At 41.7% G+C, this 13911-nt stretch overlaps 1 protein-coding gene across 5 annotated transcripts in view; it reads right to left on the bottom strand.

Annotated features, from left to right (window-relative positions):
- Nucleotides 1-13911, bottom strand: part of MYO18A (myosin XVIIIA) — a 350022-nt gene that overhangs the window by 76900 nt on the left and 259211 nt on the right. For all 5 annotated transcript variants that reach the window (XM_056559045.1, XM_056559047.1, XM_056559046.1 and 2 more), the window contains 4 exons: nt 13450-13577; nt 9910-10064; nt 5453-5576; nt 1427-1627 (listed from right to left, as the gene is read on the bottom strand). In XM_056559045.1, the coding sequence (XP_056415020.1) occupies nt 1427-1627; nt 5453-5576; nt 9910-10064; nt 13450-13577 (608 nt within the window). The remainder of the gene's footprint in view (nt 1-1426; nt 1628-5452; nt 5577-9909; nt 10065-13449; nt 13578-13911) is intronic.

Below are 13911 nucleotides of genomic sequence, written 5' to 3'. Positions count from 1 at the left end.
ATCACAGTCCGATTGTCCAGTCATGTGGCTCCAAAGCCTCGTTCCCTGTGAGACAGCTGCCTCTCTTATACGAATGTTCTTTTATTATAAAACCTTTAATTTTGTGCAAATTAAATACATCAGTTCATATATGGGTATGTTTTATATGCTATAAGCTATCCTTTTATAACCCTCATGGGTTATCTGTGTTTGTTGCTCTTTTACCATTTAATTACCAAGACTTTTACTTTATGTATATATGTGCAATCTGAAGAAGGAAGGGTGACCTGAAACATGTTAACCTTATTATTATCATTTTTAATTGTGTCAATTAAAATTGACAGATTTAATATTAAAACCAAAGTCTTTTGAGGATCTTCATTAAGAGCAGCACCAGTTCCAGCACTCACTTTTTCCACAATATCCATTTTCCCCAGTGGTGGCATTGAATAGAAAGTTAAAGGGGTAGTCCAGTGGTGAAAAACGTATCCCCTATCCTTAGGATAGGGGATAAGTTTGAGATCGCGGGGGGTCCGACCGCTGGGGCCCCCCATTTTCTCTCTGTACGGGGGGCCAGGCTCTCCAGCCAGATAGCGGTGTTGACCACCACACGAAGTGGCCGACACGCCCCCTTAATACATTTCTATGGCAGAGCCGGAGATTGTGGAAGGCAGCGCTCCTTAGGATAGGGGATAAGTTGTTCACCACTGGCCGACTCCTTTAACCACCTGCAGTCACCTGAGTCCTCCAAAGATTACAGCTGGTTCCTGGGGATCTAAAAGTGGGACAGACTGGTATACCCTACTCATAAACAAGCAACCCCTTTAAGAAAGTTATAGACATTATAATCAAGACTTGATTGACTTGATGTCCGGTGTAACTGTTCATATAAATGTTTGCTCTACAAACCTATCAATGTCTGGCTAGAACCTCTATATCATACATCATTCGTGGAATGATGACACTCTGCTCCCTTGTGATGTCACGCCCCGCCGCCTTAATGCAAGCCTATGGGAGGGGGCATGCCCCCTCCCATAGACTTGCATTGAGGGGCGGGGCTTGATGGCACAAGGGGGCGGAGTCGTGACATCATGATACTCCTGCCCCGTAATCGTGAGTCTTCAGACACGGAGCTATCGTCGCTCTGTGCAGCTGAGACAGGTGGGTGCTACATGAGACATTGCGGAGGTCCCCAACGGTGGGACCCCCGCGATCAGACATCTTATAAAATGTCTTAGGGCCAGAGTACCCCTTTAAAGCCCTTATTTTTTATTTTATGTTCTTTATGTTTTTATTTATCTATTTCTAGCAACAGTTTTAGTTTCCACCAGTGCTTCCCAGAACGGAGCATTGGCAGCTGTATGTCTTTAAGTGTTTTCGATAGTTATGGCTAATAAAGCACACTCTACTTTTGTTCTTTTCAGCAAACCTATATCTTTGGACGTACCTGCTCCAACATTTGAATGGTTCCCGCTTGCTCATCAAGCTCTTCTTCTTGGTCTTTAACTTTGGCTTCCAGATCTCGGAGCTGTTTCTTGACCTTGGAAAGAGAAGCCTCATCCTTGGATTCCTGAGAGGAAACATCCTGAAGTTCTACCTCCAGCTGTTCAACCTTATGTGTTAGGACTAAAATCTCAGAGTCTTTCTCCTGGTAAAGAAAAGTACAATCACAGAGATATATCAAAGAGGTAACATTTAAACATTTTTTATATTATATACAGCGAGGAGCTTTCAAACACACTGAATGATGACCCGAGACACGGGAAAAACACACTGCAAAACTGATGTAATTACTATTGGAAAAAGATGGGTTATTATCTATTGCAATAAATATAAGAGAAGGTATAAAAAATAAAAAGGAAAAAGAAAAATATATAAAAAAAGGAAAAATTACAGCAAAGCACTGGCTTATTGATTTTAAAGAAGTTTAAGCTGGCGGAAGAGAGGATAAAATGTTATCCCGCTGAGATAAACACGACTTGCAGTGCGAGTATTATACATGAAACAGAGCCTTTTTAAAGTCACAAATTCTTATTAACCCCAGGACTAAGTCAGAAAATTATTTTACAGAAGAGATATGTTGAAGAGGACCTGTACCCAACCCAAAAAAAAGGAGTTGCTTGATACGCCCTTATGTTCCTGAGATTTGAGGGTTTATAATTTGTCTGAAAATTCAGGGAAACAGTCAGATAGGTTAGAACTTAAAGGGGTATTTCAGGAATTAGATCAACTGGCTCCAGAAAGTTAAACAGATTTGTTAATGACTTCTATTAAAAAATCTTAATCCTTCCAATAGTTATCAGCTGCTGAAGTTGAGTTGTTATTTTCTGTCTGATAACAGTGCTCTCTGCTGAAACCTCTGTCTGTCTCAGGAACTGTCCAGAGAATAAGAGGTTTGCTATGGGGATTCGCTCCTACTCTGGACAGCTCCCGAGACAGGTGTCATCAGAGAGCAGTTAGACAGAAAAGAACAACTCAACTTCAGCAGCTGATAAGTATTGGAAGGATTAAGATTTTTTAATAGAAGTAATGTACAAATCTGTTTAACTTTCTGGAGCCAGTTGATATATATATATATATATTAAAAAGTTTTTCTGGAATACCCCTTTATCCGCCGCTAGACTTCTTATCCCCTATCCAAAGGGTAGGGGATAAGATGTTTGATCACGGGGGTCCTGCTTCTGGGGACCCCCCGATCTCGGCTGCGGCACCCCAGACATACAATGCACGGAGTGAACTTTGCTTCATGCCGGATGACTGGCGATGCGGAGGTTCGTGATGTCACAATCATGCCCAACTTGTGAGGTCACAGCCACGCCCCCTCAATGCAAGTCTATGGGAGGGGGCGTGGCAGCCATCACGCTCTCTCCAACAGACTTGCATTGAGGGGGCATGGCCGTGGCGTCACGAGCGGGGCAGTGACATCATAAGCCTCTTGCGCTGCACCCGACGCTCTAAACGAACGCCAGGTGCAGCAGGGAGATCGCGGGGTCCTTTGGATAGGGGATAAGATGTCTAGGGGTGGAGTACCCCTTTAATGTTAGTAATGGGAGCGATTAGGTGATGGGCGGGATTATACAGTGGGGAGTGATTATTAGGCATACACACCACTCAATGTACAACATTCACACCACCTGACTATAATCCCACCCATCACCCGATTTACTGTCACTATTAAAAGTTCACGCCCATCTGACTGATTTCCTGAATTGTCAAAAACTATAAAACCTCATCTCTCAGGAACAGAAGGGTGTATCAAGAGACTGTAAAAAAAAAAAAAAAAATAAAAAAAAAAAAAGGGTGTGATCAGGGCACCCAAAACTATGTAATGATAGTAACATCTCAATTTTTTTGTAGGTCGACTCTTTACAAGGTGCAGTTTCGGTAAAAAGGTATACAGTAGGAAATGATCACTATACTATTCCCTCAGGATGACTTCATGCATGACATTTTTACCTTTTTTTGCAGCCATATATTAAGTCAGTCCGTAGTCAACATGAAATTAACTACACATAAAGAGGCAGATTTACTATTGCAAATGCACCTGACTTCCCCAAAAACTGCACCAAAAAAAAAAAAAACTGGTGTAAATGCCATGTACCACATTTATTATGTGATTTAAACACCTTTGCATTTTGCTCAAAAAATTTACTTAAATTAGTAAAAAAGGAAGATGGTTTCACTTAAAAAGGTTTGGCCTTAACAAGCCATTGTGCATCAAAATTGTGCCAAAATTTTGGTATAAAGTAAGCCAACTAATAAATAGGCTAAGCTTAGAAAGTGTCTAAAGATGCGCATGTGCATATGCATCAAACGTGATCTTCTGGAGTGCTGCTTGGCTGTAGGGAGAGCGGAATCTGGACCGCAAAGAGCATGTATGAGAGGTAGGCAGAAAAAAACCCTCTTAGGCGCTGCTTCTCCTTTGAAACACACAAGCAACATAGTAATAGTGAAAATAATAATTTATTCATCGACGAATAAATTATTATTTTCACTATTACTGCGCTGATTCAAAGGAGAAGCAGCGCCTAAGAGGGATTTTTTTTCTGCCTACCTCTCAGACATCTTTAAAAAAAACTGGCACATCTGTGGCGGCCTCTGACTCAAGTCTATGCCAGCCAGAAGCTGGCATTGAGTTTGGCTAAAATTTAAACCTGTGCAGTAAATCCAGTGGTGTGTGAGGCCACGCCTCTTTCTTTGAAACCCCACCCACTTGGGCTGCATTTACATCTCGTTTTTGCAATACGGTTCCCATATGAGCTTTTATGTAAAAAAACGTATGTCTCAAAACCGGACTGAACTGTATACAACCGTGTACAACCATATATACCAATATACGGTTTTAAACTGTATACGGTTTGAAAACGGATGTCCGGTTGCATACGGTTTAATACGTTTTTTGAAAAGAAAAACAGATACGGTTTTATGTTCGTCCTTAATAAGATAAAGTTCTTCTTGTTCTATTTGTGGGAAGAACTTTCGGCGAGCACTGCGCATGTGCAAACTTCAAAACCGGATGGTGCAAACCAGATGGAACCGTACGCACATACGGTTCTGTACGGTTCCCATTCACCACCATTTTAAAAAAAAATGTATACGGGTTGTATCCGGTTTTTCACCCGGACATAAAACCCTAGTAGACTACTGTTTTGTGTACGGGAAAAAAACTGATAGAACCGTAAATGATGCAAATGTACACAACCGGATGCTACGGTTGGCATACGGTTTTCAATGACATGTCTATACATACGGTTTGCAATACAGTTCCATATGGTTTTTACACTGAAACCGGATACGGGAACCGTATTGCAAAAACGAGATGTGAATGCAGCCTTACCGGGACTGACATAAAAAGGCAAAAAGTCACACATTAAGCACAAAACCAAACCCAGGTGTAGAAGGATGATAAACTCTCCACATGTGGATAAGAAATAAAAATATGAATGAAGTTAATTTAAATGTACTGACACTGTTTATTCCAATTAGAAAAAATGTATTAATAAATCGGGATCTGTAATACCAAAGTGAGAATGAGGCCTTATAGTAGATTTTAACCAGGTACATCTGTACCCTGTTTAGTTGGATAAAGATCCCATTCGTTATGTACCTAGGAACGTCATATTTTATTATGGTGGACAGGAATTAGAGTCAAGTTCTTCCATGTATGGTCCAGCTAAATACACAACTTGCTCTATACACCGTACAAACACATATTGGGGGAGATTTATCAAAACCTGTCTAGAGGAAAAGTTGCTGAGTTGCCCATAGCAACCAATCAGATCGCTTCTTTCATTTTTCAGAGGCCTTTTCAAAAATGAAAGAAGCGATCTGATTGGTTCCTATGGGAAACTCGGAAACTTTTTCACTGGACAGTTTTTGATAAATCTCCCCCATTATGCGTACGTAGTATGTATTTGTTCATGTGTATTCTGACATAAGCCACGAATCATACGATTAAGTGTTGCAGACTTACCTCCAGCTGTTGTCGGACGCTGAAGATCTCAGAAGTGAGCATATCCTTTTCTCGACTCAACTTTTCTTTTAGTATTTTCTCCCTTTGTGCTTCCTCTTGTGCCTGTGCCAGTTCAGTGTCAAACCTGAGTGAAATAACACAGTTAAAAGAGTCTTTCCATAGGTGCATCTACATCAATAGTCTCAAACGGTGGCCCTCCAGATGTTGCAAAACTTCAACTCCCAGCATGCCCGGACAGCCAGCGGCTGTCCGGGCATGCTGGGAGTTGAAGTTTTGCAACATCTGAAGGGCCACCGTTTGAGACCACTGGTCTACACAGAAATATGGGAGACTTCTAAAATTTCCTCTGTAACCCTAACTGCGAGCGCTGTAGGGGGGCTCCATCTGAGCAGATGGTTCCATCTATTATCTACGTCGAGAGTTGCATTATGATAATGTGGATGAATTAAAGGGGTACTCTGGTGAAAAAATAGGGGGAGGGGGAGTCACGTCAGTTTCTCACGTAACCAAGACTAATCTAAAGGGGTAGTCCAGTGGTGAAAAACGTATCCCCTATCCTAAGGATAGGGGATAAGTTTGAGATTGCGGGGGGTCCGACCGCTGGGGCCCCCTACGATCTCTCTGTATGAGGGCCAGATAGCGGGTGTCGATCACCGCACAAAGCGGAGGCCGACACGCCCCCTCAATACATCGCTATGGCAGAGCCGGAGATTGCGGGCTCCGAACAGGAGATCGCGGGGGGCCCCAGCGGTCGGACCCCCCGCGATCTGCAACTTATCCCCTATCCTTAGGATAGGGGATAAGTTGTTCACCACTGGATATCTCCTTTAAGGGAGATTTCATTCTCTCATCGTCGTTGCTGTATCATTTTCAGTGAACAAGTGCGAAGCTTAAACTAAAGGAGTCATCAGTAAGTTACCTATTGTTTCAATTAAGTTTTTATATAAAACATATTTAAGAATATATGGTGATTCTTTAGTTAAAATATTCTTATAATTTCACTCCCCTCCCATTTTCTTCTCTGCTTGATTGACAGTCAGCACTCAGCTTCAAGCTGTCAATCAAGCAGGGACATGGATGAGAGGGGAGGTAGAGTGAGACACATTATGACATGAAGACTTGTCCATATACCCTATTATGTCCCAAATATGTTCCAGAGCAGGAAACTCCCCAGTAGATGCAGAGCGCACATGCATTACATATAGCCAGAGGAAATATATGAATAGATGCAGCTACCCAGACCGTTTATGGCCATGCTGCATAGGACGGTAAAAACAAGTACCCAGGACAGCAAAGGGACAGTTTTTTGTCATCAATGCATACAAGTATTTTCAATACTATGCTTATCAAGTCCTCTGCCACCCTTTCCACGCCTACGCCATTTTTGTGCAGAGAAGTAATAGCGACAGAAAAAAATCTAGTGTAGTGTCCACAGTCATCACCTTTCGACTTAAAGGGGTACTCCGGTGGAAAACTATTTTTCAAATCAACTGGTGCCAGAAAGTTAAACAGATTTGTAAATTACTTCTATATATAAATCTTAATCCTTCAGCTGCTGTATGCTACAGGAATTATTTTCTGTCTGACCACAGTGCTCTCTGCTGACACCTCTGTCCATGTCAGGAACAGTCCAGAGCAGGAACAAATCCCCATAGCAAACCCCTCCTCCTCTGGACAGTTCCTGATATGGACAGAGGTGTCAGCAGAGAGTGCTTTGGTCAGACAGAAAAGAATTCCAGAAATAAATACAATTTCCTCTGTAGTATACAGCAGCTGAAAAGTACTGGAAGGATTAAGATTTTTCAATAGAAGTAATTTACAAATCAGTTTAACTTTCTGGCACTAGTTGCCAGAAAAAAAATTTATAAATAAAAGTTTGCCACCGGAGTACTCCTTTAAGGCATTACTGCTAAATTTTAGGTTTGTGGCATCACTGCTTCGATGCATGTGCTGTACAGCAACTATTGTAGTTATCCTTTTTTCCCCTGATGAGCCACAAAACTCGTAAGGAGAAATGCGTCGGAAAGGGATGCCAATAAGCCACAGTTTTTAGTATGTTGAATTGGTATAGTGGTTCCTGATACACGTGTACAAGTGCTTTGGCCCAACATGTTGGATTGAATTGCACTATTACCAAGGGTAAGCAACATTAACATATAAGAAAAGTTTTTAATTGTTATCTGCCTCTTCTATAACTGTGACTAAATGTTAGATAACCTGGGAGAGAGTGGAGAGAACCATTAGGTGACCGCATGACAAAGAATTGAGCTCCATGAGGGTTAACATGGTTAAAAAAACGTGGCTGGAACATTTCAAAACCATATGCACACTTGGAGATTTTTACAAAGTAAATATAAGCATATGCTGCAGATTTTCAACCAGCAGCATGTCTTTTATGTGGCAGAATTGATGAACAGTGCACCAAGGGCTCCATTCCTGACTAATTTGAGATCCAGAGGGTAATGTGCCTCCTTAGGAAAACCATCAAGCTGGCATAGGGAAACGGATAGGCTGTGTAATGCTCCATGGGGAAAAAAAAGTAAACCAAGTAGCTCTGTCCTGACAAGGAGCAAGAACCGAAACTCAGCTCTGAAGGCGACTCATATTCACCTCATATCCCCTTATAGTGTTTCAAGACTCTTTAGGGGGCCAAGCACTGACTTAAAGGGGTTTTCCCCAAGGAGGATTGCAAGGCCTATAAGTCACACTAAGCCAGACACACACCCTAAGGAGACACATTGCCCGCTCACACCAAAAGCTACTCTTCAAGCCAAGTGCAAACATCCTGATGCCGTTGTCGGTAGATGGGTACTATTTCTCTAGAGATTCTGGTTTGGCTCATAATAACAGGAAATCTGTCAGTTTCATATGATGCTCAGAGCTGCAGGCATGGCCAGTTGGCTGATAGGGAGATATAACAAATATTATCTCTATTAGCTAGTGGCTGATTGTAGTTATAAAATTGGGTTTAATTTCTAAGCTGAGGATGCAGTCCTTCTCCCTCTCTTCACGTTATGCTTAATGTACAGGGTTTGGCATCTAGCACTTAGCCTTGAATATCAATCATGCAGTCATGCAGGGCAGAGAGGGAGGAAGACCATGCCACAGCCTAACCCAAGGTCTGTGACTCTTGAGCTTATAAAAAAAACATGATTTTAAATCTTTGCAAACAGCCATAAGCTAAAAGACCGGTATTATTAGTTTAATCTCCTTACCCAAGTCTACATAAAACTTAACAAAATAAGTACTAGCTGATGGCATCTTCCCTCAAAATGGGGATGTAAACAAAGTTTTTCTAGAAGGTCTTTTTTGTAAAAATAGCAAACAAGGGACAAATACTAGTGTGACCAGGGCCTTAGGCTGTTTTGAATAACTCAAATCTCTTTTGCCAGAATCTTTTTTTTTTTCCTGAGTCTGTCTAGACAGAACTTGTAAATGTTGCAAGAAAAAAAGAAATTACCGTCCCAATTATGTGGATAACACAAATGACTATTAAGCTTAAAGGGTCATTAACTTTGTATTGTGTAATGTACACAAACACTATTACTGGCTAACACTTCGAGGCCACAAGCCTATGACCGTTTACTAGATGGGCTGGTATCCTGCAGTGCAAACAATGTAGTGGCATGGAATAAAACTTTAAATTCGTTTTTCTAGGTGCAGTCATTTTTTCCTATCCTTACCATTCTAATGTACATCATACTTTGACTTACTTGGGGGAACTGTAGCTCCTAAGCAGTTGAAGAGCTACAGATACCAACCAGGGGAACAATACACAACTGTAATAACAATAAGTTTGAACCGTCACTTACGTATATACAAAGAAAAGCTCCTGATACATATCTATGATGGATGGTTGCAACATAGCCTACTGTATTGAGAGTGGGATACCTTGTCTATAGACTCCCATTATAAACAGATGTATACTGCATACCTTTGTGTGGAATAGTATAGTCCATTCCGCCCACCCAGCTGGTCCCTATAATCCAGCCCTGTCATAAATATTAAGCTTTTGCTGTCCAGTACAGTGCCGTTATGTGCACATCAACATGTACAGTCCCAGATCACAAACACGCATGCACCGCTACCTCCCTTGTGCTGGAGAGCAGAAGATGAATATTTATGAAGGGGCAGGATTACATGGACCAGCCAGGTGGGCAGAGCGCTGAAGGAAAGCTGAACACCATCACCAAAAATGTATCATAGATTGCAGCTGATTGTTGGGGGTCTCAGCTGGTGGACACCTTGTGATCAACGAATTTTAACCAAAAAGCATTGTCCAATGCAGAATACCCCTTTAAAAGAAATATATGCAATGAAACTTAATAGAGTACGGGGGGTACGGCATAATAAGGAACAGTCATAAATATAAAGCATCAAAAAACTGCAGAAATAAAATGATAGGTTCTTCTTTGAAAACCAGCAGTGAACCATGGAGAACTTTTGAGTTCACTGACCTTCGCTGCTTCTTCTCAAGATCATGATTACGTCCCTGGTGCCCTTCTAAATGCAGCTTGGTATCTTGTAGCTCAGACGTCAGCCTCTGGCACTTCTTTTTTAGCTGCTGCAGTGTTCTCTGGGACTCGTCATTATCTGCCTGCAGATCTGCAAGCTAAACGTAGAAAAGTTTTATGTACAAAGCACACAAGAGGACAGCTGGCTGGCAGGATGGATTGACATGTCTTGACAGTGAGGCATCAGTATTTCAGAAACAGTCGAAAGAAAAGTGGGAAAAAATGTACCAACTACAAATAGCTTGATGCATTCAATACAAAGACAGGAGATGGCTAATAATAAATAACACTTATGAGTAAGACTAATCATCTTAATGCATTTAAAGAGTACCTGTCACCAAACTAAACTTTTAATATATTGTTCCTTATGTAATTATAAGACACTTTGCTATTAACTTGCTGTTAAGATTCTCAACCTTTATGTTTTTAATGTGATTGAAAAAAAAAACGGCCACTGGGTGGCTCTGTTCTGTTCCCTGCCACAAGTACAACAATTAGTTTGGTCTCCTCCCTGCCTGGCAGGAGACCAAACTCAGGAAGTGTGTGCGGGGCATGGCGAGGTACAGCTCTCACAGGCTTCAGTGACGTCGCACCAGCTGGGGAACGCACACTTTCTACTGCAAGGGGAAAGGTATGATACACTGCTTTTTAAAGCTCGGACATTTAGGAGTAGTTAGGGAATATAATCGAGAGTTAGTTTAGAAAATATTTGTTTTTCTCTACTTGAATTCAAATTCACATTTTTGTTGCTTTCACTTGGTCTGCACTCTGCCCCACCCCCTCAGCCCAACCCTATATGAAGTAGCAGGTAGCTACACAGGGCCCTATCATTTCTGGCAGCCTCCCAGTCTGACTGGGAGCACATGGTCGGTGGGCTTTTGCACCTTGTTCACACTGGTGTGGTGCTGTGCAGCGTCCGTTGCTGCCGTGGGACCATGTCTGTGGGTAGGTGAGGCCCAGGGATTGGTTTGAGTGGCATGGGGGCCGCTCTGCCGGTGGGTCGTTCCCCCTGTGGGCACTGGTGTTGCGGCGGTGGTGGTCGCTGCCCAGTGCTGCGCCATTTTATGCTGGGAATGTTAGGGACCCACTCTGGATGGGTGGCCTTGATGTGGCGAGGGGGCTTGTACCTTTTGATCAAAATGTATACTAACAAGCTGTTAGTTTTTAAATTTATGCTGAGAAGCAATTAGATCAAAATGTAGATGTGCGACCATGTCTGTTTTCTCTACTTGAATTCACAGTTTAGAAAATATGGTTTGATGACAGGTACTCTTTAATGTCCTGAAGTCCATCTTCAACAATAAAAGAAATTATAACGCCAGAGAAAAGCCCGGAAATGGTCCTGATGTGCAATTTGATTTCAGTCATCATACAGTCCGCTCAGATAATAGCTATTATAGTGATTCCTCAAGTCACAATATTAATTGGCTTCGGGATAGACATTGTATGTTAAAACCATTGATACAATAACTCCAAAATGTCAACCCAAAATAAGAAAAATGTAAGATTAAACGGGTATTCCAAGCAAAAACATCTTATTATCCCCTATCGAAAGGATAGGGGATAAGATGTCTGATTGCGGGAGGCCCGCCACTGGGACCCCCGCGATCTCCCTGCAGCAGCCCGCATTCTATGCGTAGCTGCGTCTGCAGTTTCGGAAACCGCCAGGCTTCCGAGACGGGGATGTGATGTCACGCCACGCCCCCTCCATTCATTTCTATGGGAGGGGGCGTAACGGCCGCAACGCCCCCTCCCATAGACATGAATGGAGGGGGCGTGGCATGACATCACGTCTCCGTCTCGGAAGCCCGGCGGTTTGAGAAACTGCAGGCGTAGCTACGCATAGAATTCGGACTGCTGCAGGGAGATCGCGGGGGGGGGGGGGGGGGTCCCAGCGGCGGGCCCCCCGCGATCAGACATCTTATCCCCTGTTCTTTCGATAGGGGATAAGATGTTTTTGCCCGGAATATCCCTTTAAAGAAAAAATTTAAGATTAAAAAAGCAAGAGAACTACTACAGGTAAAGCCAGTCCATCGATATAACTCATATATATAGCTAACAGATGCTATAAATCTCTATATACATATATATGTAGAGGGTCCTGTACAGTATATACAGTATATCGGCGGTCCTCACCTGGTGTCAAAGGGAGCAATTAGTTCTGACACAGGTAAAGAGCAGTAGAGTACTGCACACTATACTGTAGGGAGGCGCTACTAGACAGAAGATCAGTTCAGCGCGTGCATTACTGAAGTGAACAAAAAAAACCTACATGTAAACTGTGAAGTGTTTTCCTAATCAATTCAATAAGGAAGAAAAACAGATATTTTGAAGCATGCAGTTGTTTTATGCCACAAAATACACTGCACAAAAACTACGGGGATCATTTATTAAAATTGTCTTAGAGTACATTTACACGTACATTATTTACTGTGGAAATTCCACAGAGGAAGAACTGCCACAGAAATTCTGCAGACCCATTGAAGTGAGTGGGTAGTGACAATTATCCAAATTGGCAGCAGAATTTCTGCAGTAGATTATGCAAGTGTGAATGTACCCTTAAAGGAAGATTATCTATGTAGTCCATAGCAACCAATCAAAGAGCAGCTTTTATTTCTCAATTTGCTCTGGTAAAATGAAGGCTTAGCTGTAATTGGATGCTATAGGACAATAGAGACTGCTTTCCTTTTAGACGGTTAAGGCTATGTGCACATCAGTGTTGTTCAAATCCTTTACATGTCTGTTATTGACACATAACGGAGGTCACTCATAACTCATATAAAACTGATGGAAAAAGATTTTATAAAACTTACATATAAAATACCGGACCGTTAATATCCATTTATCTCCATTAATGTCCGTTATTTTTTCACCAGTTATTTTATTTATTTATTTCTGAACATGCTCAATAGCAATAACTGATGAAATAACAGATAAAAATAAAGGAGTCTAATGGAGTTACTTTTGTCACCATAGACTTCAAATGTTAAATCCCTACATCCCTTATTATATCCGTTATGTATGGCGGAAAAAAACCCTGCAAGCACCTCAACATGTTTCGCCGCTCAGCCAACGGCTCAGCCATTGCCACTATTGCCTCTTGAGAAAGCCGCAGATGCGGCGAAACATGTAGAGGCGGCAATAGAGTGTATATTTTAAGTGATACCAAGATGATCTTTTGTTTCAATAGCCACTGCAGGGCTATATGATCATAAATTGGAGACTGTTCTCCTATAAACTGTTGCACCTATACTAGATCATCTGGTTATCAGTTTTAACCTATCTTTTGTACTGGGATTATATCTTTTAACAGTAAAAGTTACATTTTAGGGGTAGCATTCTAAGGGTTTTATACCCCGGGCTTTGGCCCAGGGGTTTGGTAAATTCTGCAGGTTAGATTAATGTCTTCCAACTCTCCATATAAAACAGTGGTAAACTCTGATTTATTGAGATATATTAGTAGATATTAGGATCCAAACTTACTCTGCGTTCCAGCTGTCTCTTGCTCTGCTGTTCCACCTCCAGTTTATCCTCAAACTCCTGCTGCATCCGTTTCTTTGTGAAGTCAATCTCACGTACAGATCGCTCGTACTTGAGCCGCCACTCCCCTCCTGCAAGGAAAACAGACAATGGAATATGTATTTTTTATTTAGAAAGGGAGAACAGATCTTATTGACCACTACTAAAACGTGAGCTGAGCTATATATAAAGTAAGGGGTGATAATACTACAGGATGCAGTCTTGTAAGGTCAGCTTTGGGAATGGTTTTCCCAATATCACAGGACAGGATAAAACACTTACATGGCTATACCTTCATATGCCTAAAGCAAAAAGGAAGAGCCAAGGTGAAACTAAACAACATCTATCCAGATGATTTAAAAATGACTGGTCCATTGTTCTTATGAAGATCATGACAATATATAGTCTTAAAATAAATAAACTTTT

The sequence above is a fragment of the Hyla sarda genome, chromosome 2 (genome assembly GCF_029499605.1).
Source record: "Hyla sarda isolate aHylSar1 chromosome 2, aHylSar1.hap1, whole genome shotgun sequence".
In the NCBI taxonomy this organism is placed as follows: Eukaryota; Metazoa; Chordata; class Amphibia; order Anura; family Hylidae; genus Hyla; species Hyla sarda.
The sequence above is the reverse complement of the archived record's forward strand: the minus strand, read 5'-3'. Positions and strand labels throughout refer to the sequence as shown.